General features: G+C 42.1%; 1 protein-coding gene across 1 annotated transcript in view; it reads left to right on the top strand.

The window, feature by feature from the left end:
* Nucleotides 1–15,179: 15,179 nt before the first annotated feature.
* Nucleotides 15,180–22,328, top strand: part of GPR39 (G protein-coupled receptor 39) — a 75,673-nt gene continuing 68,524 nt past the window's right edge. The window contains exons 1-2 of the mRNA XM_019290607.3: nucleotides 15,180–16,010; nucleotides 16,081–17,093. Of these exons, the coding sequence (XP_019146152.2) occupies nucleotides 16,226–17,093 (868 nt within the window). The 5' untranslated portion in view covers nucleotides 15,180–16,010; nucleotides 16,081–16,225. The remainder of the gene's footprint in view (nucleotides 16,011–16,080; nucleotides 17,094–22,328) is intronic.

The raw sequence follows: 22,328 nt of genomic DNA, 5'->3' as shown, positions 1-22,328 counted from the left end.
GGTGTGAGTCAGTGAGCTTTTATGGCAACAAAATTGCACAGTAGGCTTTAATTGTGCATAATTATTGCACTGCATGGTGCAGAGTACTATACTGTAGGCATTCAGCTGCATTCTGTTAAATGTTTTTTTTTGAACTCTCTGAAGAAGTGCACCTGATGCTATTTGATATATGTTTGCTTCATGTGCTCGTGCTTTTTTTTTTTTTTTTGTCTTAGGAAGGTGAAAATAATAATAATAGAATAGTTTTCATCCCTCCCCTCCATTTTCCAGATGACTAATTATACTGCATGGGATACCTGTGGGCATCTGCTAAAATTAACTGGAGTCCTATTTCTGATTTCAGCTGCAAGAATTTTACAAAAGTTCTTTGGGTTTATGAGGATAACTTTAAATAATACAGAATAAGACAGGGTTCAGGTTTTTTACATCCATCTGTACATTCTGAAGGCTGAATGATACTTGGCTGAGTTTCATCTTGTTACTTCTGTAATCTGCAGCTCTTTCCAATTTGATTATTTTTCTTTCTTGCGTGTTTTATGTCTGCTGGATCTGACAAGTGCACCTACCTACAACACAGCCTGTGATTCAGGATTAGGAAAACTTTATTTCCTACTCTATAAGTAAGTAAAACATTTTTATCACTATGGACCTAGTGATTTGTGAAATCCTATTGTACTTTCTTATTTCTCCTGCTAAGCTTTTAAGTTGTCAGCAGTGATCTGATTGTTTCCCATCATTTCACCAACAATGGAGCCCAGGCCAACACTCTTGTTGCTCTCATGAATTCAGTATCACAGCTCTCAGTCATCAAAAGGGCTTTATGATGTTTCTGGGATGTGACATTTCTGTGGAAAAACAGCTTTGGGTTCAGGGCTTGGGTTTTTTGGGGGATGAAAAACTAGAGCCTGATATTACTGTCATTATTCTACCACAAGATTCTGTAGTTCCCTTGCCTTTCCAGGGATGAAAGTACTATATAACAAACAGTAACTCTGGCAGATCTTTTTCCTGTCTCTGTTGATGAACTTGCCGTTGCTGTAATGTAGATAACAAACCTCACAATAACCCTTTTGCTTGTTAGCATCTTCCAGCACAGCAACTTCTGTAGCTGGCCTCAAAGAATGAATTTTGATTGCACCACTGCAAAAGCTTTTATTGTTCTTGTTTGTATAGTAAAAGTGAAGTAGAAGGAAGAACAGGTGAAAATTTCTCTAACAGTTTTACAGCTCTTTTCAGACGAGTGTGCATTCAGGAACAATGCAGGATCATTGGCATCCCACTTACTCTGGATTTTACCAGGGAAGTGTACCTTTATCATTTCTGCTTCACTACTTCTATCAGTGGGAAATAACTGTACAAACACCACGTCCTGTCTGACATCTGCCTTCCTATGGTGCTCTCAGCCCAGAGGGCAGAGAACAGACGCCTCTGCAGGAGGTGAGGGGTCACTGTTGATAGGAACTGTGAAAAGAAACATTTATACACATTTTAAGACCTTTCTCTTCTTTTAGCTGCTACCTGTTAAGTGGGGTCTGACCCTCAGTTAAATAAGGTAATTTTACAACATGGCAGGTTTAAATATTTTTTTACTTCAAAAGCCATTGCACTTCCAGAGATAATCAAGTCTTTGATAATGTGCCATAGAACTACATCAATTGTGATGCTTCAGTCTGTTTTTCGGTTTAGTTTTGTTCTGTTTTGTTGGTTTGGGTTTTTTTTTTTTGTTTTTGTTTGTTTGTTTTTGTTTAAAGGTTGTTATTTTAAATTTTCTTTGTTTTCCTTGCTTTAGTTTTTAAGGAGCAGGAGGAAGAATGAGCAACACTAGAAGGGAAGAAATTCTTACTGATTATATTACTGCGTTAAATGACAATTTGGATGTAGTCCCAGATTATACATCTGCCCCTTGAATGTACATCTGAAATGATGTTAATACCAAACCAGACATCTGTGTGCTAGATGTGTTCAGCTGCTTGGGAGTGTGGTGCTGCTGCTGCTGCCGCATCTGCAGGGAACAGCCTGAACTTCCTCCTGTGCTCAGCAAGGAGTGGCAAGAGGGAAGAGCAGCCCTCGTGCCCGGGCTCTTCATCCAGCTCACAAAGCTCTGTAATCGGCATTTCACCCTTCAGTGTCCATCCTGCTTTCTCTGTAATGCTCTCTAGCTCACATCTAGAGTCAGGTTATGCTTCAGATTTACAAAGGCAATGGAAGAGAAAAGCTTTTCTCAATGCATTGTTAACTGGACAGATGCCAGCACCGAGGTCCTGATGGGATGGGATGGGTCAGGGCAGTCTTTCCATGCAGGGTTGAAGCCTGAAATGGAGAAAACTGCAATGCTCTGGCTGTACCAGTTACTCAGGCATACTCCTCTCACCGTTCTTATGGTTTAATTAATTAATTAATTAAACACTTGCAGCCTTTCAAAGAGAACTGAAGCTTTTTTGCAGCTCAGGTGAAGTTTAATTGATTAATTAATTAAACACTTGCAGCCTTTCAAAGAGAACTGAAGCTTTTTTTGCAGCTCAGGTGAAGTTACAGGCCAGGGCAGGATAGTGAAAAGGTCAGGGAAAAGGTTTTACCATCTTTTTTTATTCATATAAACATATTTATATTTTTTTTGTATTTTGCTAATACTTCTAAGTTTAAACTAGTCCCAGAGTGGAAAGAGCCATTTACACTTGAAATCTTTTGTGAGAGAGGTTCATGTACAATGTAGAAAGAAGCCTGATATTCAACAGGTCCCTTCTTCCAGGTTTCTTTTCCAAAGACTTCATTTATAGGTTGCCAGGTAACCGTAACTCTTTGACTTTTAAATAATACTTCGTAAAGGTACAAAAAGCAAGGTTTTTTTCCAGAGCTGAAATGGCAAGAGCTATCTGAAATGAACAGTAGCCTTAGCAAATGTGTACAGAGCTGACCACTGATACACACACACAAAAACGTGGAAAAAGCCATTTCCAAAAGCCAAATTCCTCTGTGGCTCTGTGGATCCAATCCCAAGCACAGACAGTGTGTATTTTCCTAGCTGGTTATTAAATTGAATCTGCATATTCTTACTTAAGGCCATATTGCTGTTCAATAGGTAAATAATATTCTTCATCTCCTCCAGGAAAAGCAGGTGTCTGCTGCTCCCAGTCTGCTTCTGCTTCTCCTCTGAGCTGGCTAGAGTTTCTGCAATGTGGGAGAGAGGGATTAAAAAAGATAAGGGTAATTTAAATTGTCAGCATTAGCATAAGAAGCCAAATGTCTCTAGAGGACAGTGCCAGCTCTTCCTTCCTCCTTTCTACTTTAATCTGAGAAGAAGCTGAGTGCTGTGGAATACCCAGAATCACTCATGGAGCTGGAAGAAAGAGCTTAGTGGTGGGTCTGTTGGTTTTTCAGCCCAGGACAAGGCCATGGCTCAGTCACCACTTAGGTAAGGTACCTTGTTCTGAGGATCTAACATGGTATAAACCAGAGTTAAACCTATGCTCATTACTGCCCTGTGCTAACCAGCACCAGTGAGAGGATGCAGTGATTTTGGTTTAACCCTATGTAACTAAAGCACCCCAATCCTGACTGTGGGGCAGGAGAGCCCAAGCTGGGACTGGAGCCTGGGGAACAGGGTGGATCTCAAAAGTTGTTGGTGCTTCCAAAGGTGGAATCGACTTTCAAAGCAGTTAAAGGAAGCTGTGGCTTTAGAGCAAGAAGGTCATTGCTCCAACACTCCTCCTGCCCTGCTTGGCTTCGTGGTGACTCTTGCACAAGAGGAGTTTTGGTCTGTGTCTTGCTGTGGCGAGTCTAAGGGGCAGGTGATTGCCTCAGGTGATTGCCTCTGGTTCTTGCCTCTCTGATGTGTAGCGACAGGGCAGGAGTTTCAGCACAGCCCTGCTGGCAGGGAGCTGCCTGAGGCCAGGAGCTTGTGTCACACAGTTTGCTGTTTGTCCCAGTGTGGCAGGGAATTTCAGTTCTTACATGCTGAGATTTGAGACTAAAATCTCCACACAACAACAACAACTTTCATTTACCCTTAAAGGCTGGCTTTTGAAAATTTTCTTTTTCACAGTATTTTTACCTCTGAGGTCATTGTGGAATATCTTACAACAACATTCAAGCCAAATCAATCTATTTCCAGACCTTCATCACGGCAGCAATGCATTAGAACAACTTAATAAAATGTTTATATCAATGTCTGAAGTTCACAGCAATCTGAGAGTGTGCAATGACACCTGTAGGATAAATCGTACAGCTCAGCACTGAAACATGACCGTAGTACAAAGTATATTGTTTGGAAATCTACTGCCAGACAAGAAATCCAGCTTTGCAACTTTTGCTTCAGAGTTTATACTGACACTTCTTTATCATAAATGAGATGCTTACATGCCATCCTTTTGGGCATTACAGAATACTTCAGGATCAGAACTGGTGCTGAAAACCCAGCCTGTGTACCACTAAAACCAGACAGATTTTTCCTAGCAGTGTGCTCATGTTAACTTTTCTGATAAGGTAAAACTGATAACACATTTATTGTGTGACTTGCTAAGTCTGCTTCTGATTAAGTGCTCTGGAATTGCAGCATAAAGACTGCAGGCTTATTGCAGCAGAACATGAAAGTCTTAATCCTTTATTGCTGCAAAAGCAAACAACTGTCCCAATGAGCAGCCTAAGCCAGAGCAACAGAGCTCGGAGAAGAATCCTTCCACTCAGAGTTACTGCAGTGCTTGGGTAGCAGGTTACCCACTTGTACCTCAGTATATATTTATTGATACATATGTTACTAAGCTAGGAGGACTTTAGTAACACAAAGTAGAAATCTGGCATCTGCAGCCTGCATTTCTCTCTTTGCATTCCCACCAAAACCCAGTAAAACAGATTCACACCTGCCCAAGTACCAAAAAGCCTTCAGCACAGCTAATACACCAGTTTGCTCAAAATGGAAATGGAAGTGATTCATCTTTTCCACACACTAGCTCCCTACTGTTAGGTCAGGAATAGTAAGGAGATGTCAGGGAGCTGGAAAGTCACTTCAGCAGTTTTTTTCATTCATAATTCAGTTGGGGTTGGACTGAAACCTGTTGAAGAGCTATTGCAGTTGATTGCAGTAGGATTGTAGTATCCAGCTATTTACTATGCAGACAGAGAAAAACAGAACTTAGAAATGAAATACAGCCACATGATGCAATGGAATATTGCAGTCAAATCACACCCTAATCCTTCAGACCACACTCAAGTGTTAGGCTGTTTCCAGGTGAAGACAGCAAAATTGTCTGTAGTGATTCAGAAATGTTCAGTGAAGTTTCTTGGTTGATATCACAGCAGGAAGACTTAAGTTTAAAGCAGCAGACTTGGATGTCTTGCACTCTACAAAACTGACAAGAGGATTTTTAAAACAGCATCTCTGGCCTTGTGATGCTCTTTTAAAATCATGAAACGTGGGTTAAATAATTAAAGTAATAGCATTTTCCAAAGATTTAAAAAACTTGACATGGGTGAGAAACCATACTCTTATCCTTAACGTTGGCAAAATAATGGAAAAGTTAATAAGGGGTTTAAATGATAGAGATTCAAAGGACAGAAATATAATAAATGTTAAACAGCACAGCTTCTCTGAAAAATATAGCTTATGCAGGAAACCTGATTTTGAATGAGATTATAAATGTGTTGATAATGGCTGTTGCGTAGATATTGATAATATTTTTCTTATATTCTGATGAAAAATTTTGCATTCTGCAGCTTCAGTGAAGCATGCATTAAAAATGAGCTAGCAGATCTCAAAAGTGAGATGTCATTGGCAATTATTACAGAACTCGTGGAGTGCTCCAGGGAGGTTGGTTGGGGGAACATTAAAGAAAATATAGCAGATCGACTGATCAGCTCAGGCTAATCATGGGCTGGAACTGGGTATCCCCTCTGGGAATCAGAAAAACTTGGATGTATTTCAAACAGTTCACACACCATCTGAAACTACTGAACATTTTTATCAATGATCCAGCTGCAAGTACATGGATTAAAGCCTGGAGCAGTGGTCAGCATGAGGGCAGGGTATCCCAGCTTGATTCGTAGTTTATTCGATAAATCTGAGCCCGTGCACAAAATGCAACCAATAGACAACCTGTAAGGGATGCTTCTGCAGAAGGGAGAATTCCCTGGAAAACAGCAGCTTGGAAGATGTTTTAGGAGATTAATTGAAATTCAATGCAATTTGCCAAGGTGATACTGTGGCAGAGAGGAGGAGGAGGGGGAAGAATGAAGTGTTAGCTGAGAAACAGCTGATAGGGCTGGGAAGGTATGTCCCAGGTGTACCACCGTGCTGAGGCTGAAGACAGTAATGCTTTTCATGGGAAACCCTGACCTGAGAGGTGTAAAAAGCTGGATTCCAGGTAGAAAACAAACATGACCAGGGCCAGATATCTTGGTATAAGGAAGAAATAATCAGGAAGACCACACACAGGTGACAATATATGGGTGACTGGAAGAGTCTCTAAGTCCTTTCTCAAGGGCCATTTGAACTAAAATTAGAGTCCCAGAAAGAACTAGAGTCTGGAGGCAGAAATCAAACCAGTGCAAATAAGAACCTGTACTCATACTTTAAGGAACTACAAAAAGAAATAACGATGCCTCCATATCTTGAGGTCTCTGAGTGAAGGAGGGTGCAGGTATCTCAGCCAAACAGAATCTAATGTGCTCACTGTGAGGGGCTGGGTGATCGTCATGGGATCCAATCAGCCTGCTCCCTTCTGGTCTTCAATGAATGAACCTATGAGTGAAAAAGCACAGCTTTTATTGAAGGCAGTTAAGTTTTACCTAGAGAAGTTCTACAGCATAATTCCAGGTTTTCGAAAATTGAACAAAGTTCTTGGTTCTGAATACGAATCTTGCCTTACAGTGTTGCTGTTTGCACACATCACAGAGTTCTTGAGCTATTTAATCCTCATTAGTGAAACATTATTAATCCACAACACTGAAAGACAGGAGGTATAATTTAGAGAAATCCTTATGGGAAGGATCTCATAGGAGATAAAAGGAATTAAAGTGTTTCCATGGACTAGTAACACAAATCATGGAATTCGAATGCAGTTATTTATTCTATTAATGTTGTAAATTTAAATTCTGCAGAAGAGTTTTTGGTTCCTATGGGTGCTATAAGGTTAGGGAATTATGTTCATTTTTAATCTGTTTTATATCTAACCCTGGTCTGTGGGATTCCCATCTTGTTTGCTCCTTTAGGCTTTCCAGTAGAGTAATGTGTTAGAGAACCACTGAACTGTTCAGCTCACTATCTTGGGATTATTTTGCTTTATACTCACTACCAGTTTAACCTGTCAAAAACAATTATTAAGCAATATGTAACAGAGATGTAAATGGTCTCAAAAAGTGTATGACTGAAAAAAAGAGCAACGGCTTGCTGGAGCTTGCATTGTAGAAATCCATATTAACTTGTTTCCCAAGGGTTAGACTACTTGAAAATATTTTGGAAGGTTAGAATAGTCAGGAATTATCAGTCTGGATAAAAGGGGGAAGGGCTTTACAGCCACCTGTTCAGGGAGAGAGGGAAATCTCCCTGCTCATGGGAGGTGCTTCCTGTGTTTCCCACACTGTGCAGAAGAGCAGTTCTCAGGGACACATCCCAAGTTCCCTGGGAAGGATGTGATGCTCCTCGGTTTGAGAAGCCGGATCTGTCATTTCTCACAGCTTCCATGTGAGAGGTGCAATGCCTTGGAAACAGCAGTCTCCATGAGCCATGCTGCAATCAAAGTGGGAATGAAACAATGATTAAATAGCAGTACAGACACTGAAAGGGTATGGGAGTGATGCTCTCTTCCAAAATGTTTCAGTGTGGGAGGCAAATTATGTCTGCCAGTAACAAAGGGAGCAATGAAAGAGCTTGTATTTTCACTTAACAAAGCAAAATGGCTGCTTTGACCACATTCAGTGGTTCCTCAGCTCCTTCTCACTGAATTAATCACATTGTGGAGTTAAAGACATCAAGTACTTAGATTTAAGACTGACATTTATTTTTACAGCAGCACTGCATAACTTCCAGAGCAGCAGTCCCCAGTCTGGGGCTTCCTACAACCCATGCAGTCAGGCTTGACCTCAGTGTTGGTAATAGGAGACTTTGCCAATTCAGGGCCAAAAGAGGAGAGGGAAACCTCAGCAGGCAGGAGTCTCTCACTGCAAGGCCTCTTAAACTTAGCTCACATGTAGAAAAAGACCCAAGACCAACTCTAAATCTTGCAAACACACACAAAACATTTTCTAGGAGACCTTCCTGACTTATCATCCCTTTAGGCTGATGTTTGACAGTTCCAGGTTTCTTTTTGTACCCTAGAGAGCCTTTTCTTTCTGTAGATAGTGCACGAGTCTGAGTTAAAACTTTGTATTTTTACAAATTCCGGTTTGTTCTTTCTGGGTAGCATCTGGAGAGACTATCTTTCTAGGATAGTGTCTCCAGATAATCTCTATTCCTTATCAAATGTTTATTTAGGAGCAAACCAGGCAAGTCCATTCTGGACCATTCTGGTCCATTGACCTAGACCCGAGTTCTTTATTCATCAGAATGGATGTCCTGTAACACTAATGGCTCTTGAGCAGTCTGTATTGCTAGCTGGTTTCTGCATGCAGTGATTCTTCCTGATGGCTCTTAAGTCAAAGAAAAGTTAAGACTGGGAGCTACAATAGCAAAGAAAAGTCACCCAACAGTTGGGTAATCAAAGTAACATTCACAAAATGAGTGGGATATGTCAGCTGATGCACACACAAAGATTTTTACATGCTGTCTCCACTCTGTGTTTGTGCTGGGAGCTCTTTTTGTCAACAGAGAAAAGAGGGACTCCTGGGGTAGCAAGAATATTTTACACATCTTCTTTAGGATGGCACCAATCAAATCTTGGTTCCAGCGAGGAAGATCTTCACTGCCAGCAGGCAATCCTGGGGTGACAGTGTCAGATGTCAAAACAGGCCTTGTGGCAGCAGGCTGGCATTTCCAGCTGTTCGAAGCATATGTTTTCTTAGTAGGAAGAGTATGCCAAGGAACGAAGATAGAAACTATTGTCAAGAAGGGTGGGGATGAGGGGGAGAGAATTAGAGATTCAGAAAGTGAAGAGAAAAAAAGGCATAAATAAAATATTATCACATTAACTTGATATAATTCATGCTTCAAAATTTATATAAAAGCACTTGGTTTGCTACAGACAAAGGAGTTTTTGTATTTTTCTAAAACAGAAGAGCTCTACTTACCTACTATGTGAAGTCATAACAATTTATTGATCACAAGTATGTTCTGATAGGTGGTCCTGTTGTGCTCAAACAACCACTTGCGCAGAATGCAGTACCACATAAACACAGGTAAAATAAACAGTTTGGGATCCCATTTCCTATTTATTTCCCTGTTCAGTTTCAGGATTTAGCTCACAGTGACCAGCCACTTCCCATGTCATTGTTTAATAGAAGCATTTCAGAAATAAAAGAAGGTACACAGATAAAGTGAGCATAAATGCATTCCCAAAGCAAATGAGGAACCACACACACACACCATGCAGGGCCATCAGAAATAAGCACTGCAAACAATACAAACCCTAACTCAGAAGTAAAGTGTGTCCTCTAAATTTAGATCAGCTCACTTGCAGGTTTGTTTGTTTTATATTTTCCTTGCTTGACTTGCGTTTGTCAATACAGTGCTAAATTGCCAAACAGTCCCATTACACTGTTAATATTTGCCTCTGCATTTCAATGACAGCTAAAATGCAGTGAAGGAAAAATGCAAACCTCCACAAGTCAGCAGTGAGCTGGTGGTGTCCTGGAGCCAGATTCACCTAGTGTTTCTGCTGAGAAGAAGAACTGAAGCCCTGCATTCTGGCCAGATTTCAGCTCTGGCAGAATTTACATCTTTTACTTAGAAACTGAGATGTGGCATCTTCTATATGCATAAAGTACTGTATAATATTAATTTTCTTGCCGTATCCAGAGGTGATTGTTGCTACCTGCTGTAGCCCAGATCACAGCAACAGGTGAAACACTCTGCCTTTTTCCTTACAAGCTATTTGAAATTGAGTTTGTTGACGTTTCTGCAAGGGAATGAACTACATAATGGTAAAATACAAGATCCTTAAAATGAGAAGGGTATTTTGAATTTTGGCATCATATATGTATTGCAAATGAGAAAGAGCAGGGTGACAGAAGTGCCCTTGCTGTGGTGATGTGCTGCTAGGGCTCCTTAGAATTGGGTCAAAAAGCTGTCATTAGTTTGCTTCAGGCTAAACCCCATCAGCTGAGTTCTGAAAAGAGGCAAAATGATTCTGTAATAGCTCAGCTGGGCAAGTCCTGATGGTGATAAAATGGCGAGTGCAAGAAGCAAGGAGATAATTTTTGCTTTTCCTTCCAATTGTAAGGTTTAACATTTCTATTAAGAGATTTTTCAGGAGACCAGGATTAAACCATCAACACCTTTTACGAAGATTCCCTGTTGGTTTGTTAGGAAAAAAAAAAAAAAGCATGAGCTCTGAATTGCAGTGCTTTGGTACCAGCATGTGACAATCATTTCCATAGATTATCGACCTTGCAGATTTTTAACAAAAATTATGGAGAATTCAGGATGTGAGATGCATTTTTACAGAAGTTCTCTCTGTCTTGTCACTTTCAGCAATTAACTACATTCAGAGAAAGAAATCTCAGGTTTTTATTCTAGGGCAGTAGCACAGCAGCATCCAAAAGTGTGAACCTCTGTTAAAAGATGAGCTGGAAAAGTACACTGCACAGAAGAATTTCACTTAAAATATGGCATAAGGAACTCAGTATGCTCTCAAATAGGAGCTTTGAATTGTATTTTGCAGCCATTAATGTCTATTTGGACAAGGTGGCCATTTAGAAGTCACACAGAGAAAAATGGGATTTGATTCAGTGTGCTGGGGATTGTGCCCCAAGGCCCACAGTGGTGATTTGTTGAACCAAATGTTGTGCCTTGATGCCACTGTGCTTCAGACAGAGGGGAGGCTGACAGATATTTTAGGATATGAGTTCAATACAGTCAATTTGTGTTTATTGGGATCCAGGCTTAGTGTATATGTTCATTTTGGCTTTAAGTTACAGCTCCTTTATCAGGCCTGGGATATAAATAAACTCATTTCCTTTGGTGCCTCATTCCCAAAGGATGCAAAAAGGACCATCTCATTTCAGGAGATTTGCTTTACCTGCATTTTCCAGCCTGTCTTATCAGCTGCTCTCAGTTTGGGGCCATGACTGGTGGCCTCTTCTTGGCCTGTTAACACCTCCTGCAGTGTCAAGGGACAGAGAAGTGCATCTCTTCCCTTACTCCAGGAGTGGAACAATAACCCTTCCACTTCCTTGCCAGGCAAAGTGCTCTCCCACCTAATCACAGCAAACCACAAACCTCCTGCTGCATTTGGTTTACTTCAGACACCATTGCAGTTGAGTGAAGGCTTTGAACAGCTTTAACGTCTTTCATTTACTGGGGAGATCAGACAGCAGGTGGTGTATTGTTCAACAATTCCAGATATGGCTGCATACAATAATTATGTGTTTTGGTGCTGTACTTGTGTTTTAAATTATCATTAATTAGCATCAGTTACAAACACCAGAGCAGCCAGTGAAGACCTGTGTAAATGCATTTCTTGCTCAGCAGTCTGGGTGCTGCAGGTCGTGTGAGGAAGTTAGCAGGAATCCAGCGTATTGGTGAGGAGGCTCAGGTGTTGCACAGATTTTCTGTATCTTAGATAAACCATTTAGTCTCACTGTCACCAGTTTCTCCTCATGTTGCTTGCCAATTTGTAAAATACACTGCAAGCAGAGAAGCGCTTTCATCTATTTATTTAGACGGAATGATTTGGAGCAGAGATCTTTTTCACTGTGTATCCTGGAAGCACTTTTGAAATCCTATTTCCAAATCCAAATTTCTCTATCCTCCAAATAAGCATACACAATACAATGCTCTGAGAGGATGGCATTACAGCAGGTAGCACTGCACATTGCTGAATAAAAGATGGCAGCTTTCCGTATGCCATCCTTGTAGAGGTAATCTAACCCAATAGAATTCATTATGGATATTCAGGTTACACGGCAGATCCACTCTCCAGCTTGCATAACCCAGTCTCTCATCCTACCAAAAGAAAAGGAGCCAAGCAGTTAGCAGCAAAATGGTTGTTAAACTGTTTCACCCAAACCCAAACTCTTAAGGAAATGAATAAGACATAAATTTCACAAATGACTTGTATTTATTTATAATATTAACTGTGGGGTATGCCTGGGCATACCCCACAATTAACTATCAAAATAATCTTCCAAAGAAGAAAATTATAATTCAAGAATAACTCACCAAAAGAATACAAAGAGATCTTAAGGGTAAGGAGGCTTGTTAGATGCTAGAAAACTGAAAGAAGCCTCAAGTTATCTCAGAGCAGTCTTTAATTATTTAAATTTCTAATGAAAAATAATTTTAAAAGCCAACATGAGCTATCTTACACAAATTGATGTCTTAAAACATTTAAAATCACTTGGACATTTCACTTTTGTCTTTGTTGCTTCTTCCTTTCATTCCCACAGCACTTTCCCCTCTGCCTGTGCAGATCAGAGTAGCTGCCTCTGCAGAGCAGAAATCTCATTTTGTTTACTTTGTGTTTCAAAGAGAATTGAACAAGCCCAGGATTCACTTTCTCTAAACAAATACTGGCAAGACAAAGGTATCACAGATATTCTGGGGACAAGAGGTTTGTTGAGATGGGGAATGGTAAAGACTGGCAAGAAAAAAACAGTCAATGTGTTTTTATCTGAAAAAATTTTAATCCTTTTCACAGCCTCATTTTCTTTGCTTTTGAGATAGCTCTCCTTTTTCATTTAGGTTTTAGAGTTTTTAAGCTAAGGGAAGCAAGAAACCGAGATATTTTCTTTGTTCCTGTCAAGTAGCTTGAACAGTTTGAGAACAGAAACCAGTCGGAGCAGTGTGATTAGCGTAGCCAATTAAGGTGGATTTGCATATTCACAACACAGCTATCGAGAAATAATTCTGCAGAGGTAACGCGAGTGTGGCAGTGCCTGTGTGCCAGTCAGAGCAGCTTGGCACTGTGCTGCATGGTAATTGAGCAAGAGCCACGGGTGATCCTGCACCCCGCGGCAGCAGGGGAGGGAAGGGCGCTGGGGAAGGTGGGAGCAGCGATGGCCCCGCACGCTGGAAAAGGTTAATCTGCAACCCACTCACCCAAATGCAACAGCATCTGTCCAATGGGTTTGTTTTTCCAACATTTATTCCAGCTACAGTTTGTGCTACCTGCTGGTTTTGGGGGCCCAGCCTCATCAGGAGTTTGGGAGACCTGGCTTTTAATGAGCAGCTGGCCAAGGACTGAGTGCCTTGCAGCCCCTCCTGCCCCCTGCTCAGCCTGGTCTACGGGCACGGCGGGATGAAAGGTGGTGGGTGAGCTGTACAGGGTGCACAAGGGGAGCTTCATGCAGTGGATGTGTTCATGCAGTGGATGGTAAAGCTCTGCTTTCTTCTGCCCCAAAAAGCTTTTCACCAGGATGTTATCCAAGGACCAGGCAAGAAAGCAAAGAGCCCTCCAGGAAACCTTGTACACTCTGTTGGGTAACAAACTGGGGCAGGTGAGCACAGCAGCTTTATTATCTCTGAAGGTGAAAAATCACCTTATGCTCTACATAAACAACAATCTGTGCTCCATCTCCGTGATTCTCTATCTCCCACCTCTTGTCGTCTCTTACCAACAACTGCATCACTACAAACATTTGGGTGAGCATGGACAGGCCAAGTGAGTGGCACACATAGCCAGCTGCAACCTGTGCCCATGGCATCTGCACCCCCAGGAGGCTCAGCTTTCTTACCAAGGGGCTGACAAGTGATTGGCAGTGTGCAGCATCCATGTGTGCTGATTTTAGAAAGAAATACAGCCATTTCTATCCTTCATGCTCTTGCCTCCTCCTCGGTGCTGGCAGCCGAAGTCACGATGTGCAATGCAACAGATTGGGTGAGGAGAGACTCCCTGGAGTGCTCTCCCAGGTGCAACTGCACAGGCCACATTCACTTTCAGAACTGCTATGGGAAAGGCAACAACACAGAGATAACTCATGGTATTCACTGCTGCAAGATACGAAGGAAAACTTAATGAAATCCCTAAGGTGGGACCATTACCGAAACCCTAAGTTTATAAACTGGTATCACATCCACTGGGATAAAGACAATGGCCTCTCAACCTCCATGCCACAAAGAGGCATTAAGCACATTTAGTTCTGGAGAAATATCTCTCTGCAGGAAGATATATTTTCTATAATCACCCGTGATAGGCATTTTACTCTGGAATACTCACTCCTGGCTTATCTAATCCAGTAACCTATGTAACATTTTTTTATTTTTAATGGTCTCCATCTATGATCATCCACAATTGTCTCTTTCCTTCCTATCCCCTTTGTGGCACCAGCTCTTTATTAGAAACTTAATAAACTTTGTGTATGTTCTAAAGATAATATTGAAAATGTAAAATTGTGTTCTGCATTTTATAATTGGTGTGGGAAAAAAGGGGGAGATCTAATCCTATTGGGCCTTCTCTTTTGCTCTCTCTCTCTCTCCCTTTTCCCTTTTGATGGTAAGCAGCAAATTTTAATTAGCTTCATTTCCACAATTCAGTCATGCATATGTAATCTTTGTTCACACTTTTATAAAGTAAAATTAAGTGAAAGAAATGGGGTAATAATAGAAAGCTTGTCTGAGCAGAACAAATGTGAATTATCAAACGTAAGGAAAGATGACTGGGACTACACAGCTTGAAGTTCTGCAAGGTTTGAGGTGATTTTTCTGAAACAGAAGTGGATAAGTAATGCACAGAAACAGGTGCTGATTATCCTGTTTTGGGCATCTTTTGTTCATTATGTACTTGGGCTGCTGAGGTACAGTGATAACCACTGAATGTGAGGAGACTGCTTAATAACTTCCTAATGTTTCTCTTTTATCATGAGCTGCAAGTGTCACATGAGCTTGTCTAGTTAATAAAAATCACTTTGTGAACCCACTGTTCTTAGATTTGGTATTGGAGCAGATCACTGTGCTGGGCCTCTCTCTGTTACAGCTGCAAAAGCTGTACTGCTGTTTTGCACTGTAATTTAAAGGTCTCCTAATCCATATACTCACCCTCTAATTAAATGTTTCCAGGGGTTACCTTGGGAGCCTTCACTGCTATGGTTTGTAACTAAAACTAAACACCGCATTAAATTCTTTCCCCCCGGGGTGAGATGCAGGAGGGGGAAGAACATTTGCATCCCTGCTAGTCCAGATTATTTGAAAGCATGGTCATGACTGGGATTACTGACTGGGTTATTCTGTTATCTAAGAAGATGGAATTTTGAAGGGAAACAATCCACATGTCTAAATTTAGAACTCATCTTATTTTATAACTTCCAAGAAGCCTCTTTAGACTCTAATCAGTTATTTAAGGAGCTGCCAGTTTAGCAGCAGCAGCTGAAAACCAGAACCTCCTGTTGATGTAAATCAGTCTGTGGCTGCACAAGCTCCATAACCTGCACTGCAGATGCTGAGGTCTTCATTAGAGGAAACGTGAAGTAGTGAAGCATGTGGGCAGTAGCACATACAGTAGTGAAGTCTGAAGCCCAGTGAATGTTAAACTCATGAGGACATACTTTCTCTTCAGCACTGTTCATACATTCAGCCTGATAACCAAACCACAGCTTTAGGAGAAACACCTCGTCCTGTGAGTGGAAGTGAATTTCAGATATGAGGGGCTTGCTTTTATTTTTTTTCCCCTTCTCCTGAAACCTGCTGTGCTGACAGTGACTAAGGATAGCCAAGATTTTGGTTAATGGTTAACAGAATAGTATAACCACACAGACTGACTTCCTTCTGCTGGGGCCAGGACCAAAAGCTGCTTTGCTTGCAGGGGAAGAGGCAAGCGTGGAAAGCAGAGCAGTTCACATTGTGAAGGGCTGGAGAACAGAGGCTTCACCCTGTGGAGAAAGGAGGAGGAAAATTCAAAAAGAGCAAGAGGTGTTTGCCATAAAGAAAGGTAAGAACTGAAACACTTTCCTGTTTGACTGACTCAGAGGCTGTTGCTCACAAACCAACAAACCCCACAGGTGTGGCTGGTTGAGACACACGTTATACCTGACTGCTCGGACATGTGCGGCTCGGGGAGAGGGGCAGAGTGAGGAAGGATCTGTTTGCTGTGAACTTGAAAGTTGGAGAGGGCAGGAGAGCACCTCCTCCACCCTGGGACTGCTCATGGCAGGAGAGACACCCTCTTCAGACTGTTCTCATCTCATCGACCACAGCCACGTCCCAGAGTTTGAGGTGGCTCTGGGGATCAAGATCACCTTGGCTTTTATCTATGTCTTTATCTTTGTTGCGGGCCTCCTGGGCAACAGCATCACCATCAAGGCCACCAGGATCCTGCAGAGGAAAGGCTACCTGCAGAAGGAGGTCACTGACCACATGGTCAGCCTGGCCTGCTCCGACCTGCTGGTCATCCTGCTGGGCATGCCCGTGGAATTCTACAGTGCCATCTGGAGCCCCTTTTCTGCCCCCAATGGCAACATTGCCTGCAAGCTCTACTACTTCCTCTTCGAAGCCTGCAGCTATGCCACTGTGCTGCATGTGGCCACGCTCAGCTTTGAGAGGTATGTGGCCATCTGCCACCCCTTCAAGTTCAAGGCTGTGTCTGGACCCCGCACAGTGAAGCTGCTCATCACCTTTGTCTGGGGCACATCTGTCATAGTGGCTCTGCCCCTGCTCTTTGCCATGGGCACAGAATATCCCCTGGAGATCATCGAGGGCTACCAGAGAGTGAGTTCCTGTGTCAGACCTACTCCCAGGCACTACATTCCTGAGCTGAAGCACAACATGACCATCTGCACCAACCTCTCCTCCAAGTGGTCTCTGTTTCAAGCCAGCATCTTCAGCGCCTTTGCTGTGTACGTCATCGTGCTGGGATCTGTCACCTTCATGTGCCACAGCATGATGAAAGCCCTGATGATCCACAAGGAAGGGACTGTGGCAGTGAAGGGTGGACTAAGACACCAGGAGAAGTACCTAAGGAAAAGTGAAAGTTCAGAGGGCAAGAGCTCCAGGAGACAGATCACTTTATTCCTGGGTAAGAGCCACATCCTAGTCTGCCTCCCCTACCCCCTTTCCACATGGCAAGAAAGCCCAGAAACCTCCGTTTTTATCTCACCAAGCTCTCCCAAAGGGGAAACATGATTTGAAAGTGGTACAAAATGAGGGATAACACTTTTGGTTGCGATGATGCATTTTAAGAAGCCTGATCTTTCTGTATATTTTTGGTTCTTTTTGTCATTAGAACAGGTGGGAAGGAAGAAGGAAAAATCCATTTACTGTCTGCTATTTCTCTTTGATTTTATTACATGCCTACGTGCAGCAATATGGGTGACAGGCTGTTGCAGCTTGACCTTTGGGGTAGCAATAGGCAACAGTTGCCTGGATATAAAGTAGCTCTACTTGGATGTTTTGCCACTAAATGACAAATATGGGTGTTTTTAGTAAGGCTGCTGATGGGAGGGAAGACTGTCTTGCAAGATCTCAAGCTTGTGTCTCTCTGAAGGCATTTCCCTGTTAGTTCAGAATGCTCCTTGGAGAGTTCTTGCTTAGCCTCAGCAGTGGTGGCTGTGTTGCATCTGAGCATTAAGGAAGCTGGACTGGAGAGTCGATTTGGTTTCACAAATTGCGGTTGCCCTCTTTGATTTTTTTTTTTTTTTCCTCTGGTTTTATTTGAAGGCTTGTAACCCTGAAATTATGTTTGATTCTGATCTCTCTCACCACATTTGTCAGACAAAAAATTAATCAGGCTGTCATCTCACCAACTTGGAATCTTTCTGGGCAGTGATCCATGTAGTCTCCACGTTTGTTGATAGTTTTATAGGCACCCTTAATCATGCCCTGGCTGCATTACTGTTGGTTCCTGTTTTGTTGGGTTGCTTATTATGATGCTGGATGTAGTAAATTAACTATCTAGAGTAAGAATGCACTGTAGACCCAGTATTTCTGTGTTGCTTTTTGGTGCTCTGACTGATACGGCAGAGAGGGACTTGAAATTCATGGGTCTCTCCACTTCTACAAATTTAAGTAGATTCGATTTTGTATCACTTTTTTCCTCCTTTTATTTTTTTTTTCCCTGAGGATTCTCTGCTTCTTCACCTAGTCCTGCTTTTGCCATGGTCTGTGGCACGCCACGAAGCTGCCATGAAATGAAGAAATCATCTCCTCTCACAAGGTGTTGAGAGGCCCTGTATGTGGTTTATTGAAAGGGCTCTCTGTCCCTCACTCCAGTGACAGTACAGATTTCTGGGGGAGAGGCACAGCAGGGTAGCTAAATACACCTGTTGCACAAAGCAGAAAAAGATACCTGCTCTTGAAGTGCTGCTTGGGGGATCCTTAGGTGTCTGTGGGTCTCCCTCCCCTTGTACATTACCACAGCTGCATTAAAGCCCAGTCTAAGATACAAATCCTGGCTAGGTTGAGAGGGGAAGGTAAATTGCCCTGACTTTTCTTCCCCTTCTTGGTTATTCTTCGTGGTGCTCTAGCATGGAATAGGCAGATGCAGTGGTGCTTGCAAAAGTGCTGAATAAAGGAAAGCAACTGGTTTGCCCTTTATGATAAGGGAATTTGCCACCCAGTGTATCTGACACTTCCTCTGTACTCTCAGTTTCTGGAGGCAGGAGATACTTGTGTGAATTCCCCAAAATTATTTCAGTGGCAAGACTCTTAATACAAGTCTTGCTAATTTACTTGGCTTGGGGAATAAATTAATAAACTGAGGAGGAAGAAACTCCAGCTTGCATTTCTGAGAACAATGCAAAGCAATTTAATTTGGAGATTCCATAAGAGTGATGCTTTAGGGCAGTTTTAACCCAGAAGAAATGAACATATAAACTGTTTACAAATCGCTGAATTTAAATGTTGTGATTTAGAAGTCCTCTTTGTTTTTCATTTAACAGATGGGTCAAATTAAAACCAATACTTGTGCATTCACAGCATATTTCACTTTTAATGTGAAATGTAAATGACGGTATACAGCATCATGTCTTTGTATGTCGAACAGCAATAAAAACAATTTAGCATTTTCTTCTGGTTGTTGAAAGTGATAAGTTCTATAAAATGGAGATTAAAATCATAAATCTCCTGACGATGAGAAAAAGCTAAGTAGAGGATGACACGGGGAGGAACTAATGCTTTTTTAGTGTCATGTTATTGTGTGGCACTCGAGACCAGTCATGGAAATTAATTGTAAATGTTGAAAGTGAAAGATTACTGGCCATAGGTGGTATTGATGCTTGCAGGATAGGCTCTGGATGGGGTCACACCACTGCAGAAACTGAGTAGCTGCCATACTAATGAAAACACTTTGCTGATGGCTCCTAAATGAAATCCAAGCTTTTAACAGTATTTAAAACATCTTAATATGCTTGGCACACCCTGACAGGGATCAATTTAGTCCTTGTGGCTACTTGATCTTATCTTTCTCCGATGGCCATGAAGGCAGTGACCACCTAAATGGTCACAAGGTGCCACTGGGGACATCTTGCTGCTCCAACACTTGAGCTGAGGCCCCTGCACTCTAGCAGAGAGCTCTCAAGAAAGGGTGAGTTTGGAGAATTATATGTCTTATTATTATTATAAATATTATAAGTAGGTTGTAGCAAACACAGAGAATGTAAAGGTAGGATTCTGTAAAAGAGAGCCCCAACAAGTGCAGTAACTATAAATTATGAATATTACCAAAAAAATGCACTTCCATAGCTGAAAATAAGTTAAAAATTTTTCTGAAGTGCCAGCATTGGGAAAGGGGAGCAGTATGGGACAAGCCCCCACACAAGCTGCTGGAGGGAAAGCACCACCAGCAGTGCTCGATCACTTTGTGAGCATGGCTGCACCCTTCTTATCTTGGTCATTGTACAGAACCACATTTGTACAAAACCAACTGTGTGGTTTGTCAGCACACTGGATCTGACTCACCTGAACTTGCCCTCTACAACAAAGTGAGTTGTGACGATCCCAGCTGAAAATGGTGTCGCCTCTAAAGCTTGTGATGTTTCCCTTGGCAGCTGCAGTTTCAGCTTCTGCTAAAAGCCTTGATCATTTTGCATAAAGCAGCCTCAAGCCTACCACAGTAAAGACATTGAAATGAGAGTCCATTAGTGCTACTACATCCTCTTTCTTTGTATTATACACTTCCAGTTTGCCCTTTGGAGCAACACTCCTCTGTTCCTGCATTTCCACTGAGTTGGAGGCTGCTGGGCACGGTGGGTGCTTTGCCACTTGACATCTGGGCAGTATTTTTCTGTCTCCTGTCCATGATGAAACATCTGTCCTTCCCGAGATCTTCCATCCAGAAAAGAGAAATATCAAAGTAGTCTGGCTGCTGTGGAAGTGTTGGTGGAGGTGCATTAAAGCACTGCCATAGCTGCAGCAGTCAGCAGGAGCCAGAGTTGATGCTGGACCTGCCTGACTGGCGGCCCTGTTGGTACCAGCCCAGCACCATCAGCTCCCCTGGGACATGTGAGGCAGGAAATTCCCACTGCTCTCTCTTTCCCACCTCTACAGAACTGCAACTTTTCTTCCTTTGGGACCATCTGACATAGGATGAATTTTTCCAGGACAGCAAATATTCTGCAGCTCCTTTAATAAGCAGGCAAAGGAATTTGTTATGACCTGTGGCAGTGCCTCCATCTGAGAAAGGCAGTGAAGTGGTGGGTGGTGGTTTTTCAATTTTTTTTACATGGTCTAACACTTAAGTGTGTCAAATACACTCAGTGTCAACCTGAAGGCAGTGGCAGTGGTGGTTTCCTGTGATGTGGTATGGTACAGATAACTTCAGGTCTGGTCTGCTTTACAGGGCAAGAGTAGCCAGAGGCTTTACTGAGGCTCTGGTGAGTGCCATGGAATGAAAGAGAGCTCCTGTCTCTAAATAAAATAAAAAAAAAAAAGAAAAAAAAGAAAAAAAAGAAAATGGGCAAAAGGGAAGGACTGGAAAATCTAGGCAGGGGGAAGTCAGACCTGACCAAGGGCATACCACTTTTTTGGTGGCTGTTGTTGAAACAATGCCAGGCTAGTCTATAAAAACACCAAAGCCTCTGTAAACACCATGAACAGCTGTACCAAGACATAAGCTAAATCTTGACAAAACCTTGACTCAGAATTTAAAAGGATGTCTTAGAACTTAAGATGGAGCACCATTTTCTTTCCATATACTACTGCTGGCAGTTTAATGCTCTGCTCAGAATAAAGGTATTGTGTGTAGGAATAGCCTTTCCAAAGATCACTAGGGAAGTGCATTTTGTAAGGCAGTTGGCAAATTTCAGGAGGCAAATTACTTCAGAGTACTTCAAGTAGTTGTGAAAAATACATGGCTGTCATCTGGATATGACTCAGGCACAGTGTAACTTGACAATGGTGGGACTTCTGTTATAGGAAAATTAGATGCTTCTTCATAGGCTGGAATTTGGCTGGGTTTTTTCCTTACTGAAAAAGGTAGAGGTTAGGGATAGAAAAAAAATGGAAAGAACAATCTAATTTATGGGATCCCAGAACACAGCTCCAGCCCATGTTCTTTAAACTCAGCTTCATTGACTCCTCTTGGTTCATTTCTTTAATCATTCCATCGAGCTGCCTTTCTTCAGGCACTTTGTTGGAGACGTGTCTGAAGATGAGTACGCTGCGGGCTGGATGTGATTTTAATCTCTGTGCTTCGGATGGCGTTTCCATCCATATGTTTTCCTGAGCAGGGCTTTGAATTACTCAAGACAAGTAGGAGACTCAGAGCACAGCAATGGGTGGCAGGGGCTGAGCAGGGAACACAAAACACGTAGACCATCAGACCAGGGCCTGGCCACTCAGCATTGTGGGGCATCCACCCTCTGCAACCAGTAAGTTTTTCTTTTCGGTCGTGCTTCTTGGAAGGGAGATAAAAGAAAAATATTTTCCTGCTGGTGTTTGGTAAAATTTGCCTTCCTCTTCTCTGCAAAAGCATTAACCTGGTGTCAACAGCAAAACCAATCAGTGCTGGTAGCACAAAACTGAAGCTCAGATTTTCAACAGGTGACAATGAGGCTGCATTGAGGGATGATGGCTTCTCAGGGCAATTGCGTACAAATAATCTCCTCTCAAGAGCGGGGGAATTTCTGTCAGTTTAAAAAAAGTCCCCACAGAAAAACAGACTCAAGGCAAATTTCCAAAATCCAGACCTCTGTATGTTCACGTTTCCCACACAGCAATTTAAAAAGGAACATAGGGAGAGCCCAGCATAATTTTCCTCCCTATTGTACAGAAAGCAATTTATCTACTCCTGCTTTTAACTGGACTCATGTAATAG

Source organism: Corvus cornix, chromosome 7, assembly GCF_000738735.6.
Source record: "Corvus cornix cornix isolate S_Up_H32 chromosome 7, ASM73873v5, whole genome shotgun sequence".
Lineage (NCBI taxonomy): Eukaryota > Metazoa > Chordata > Aves > Passeriformes > Corvidae > Corvus > Corvus cornix.
This window is presented reverse-complemented; position numbering and strand designations above follow the sequence as displayed.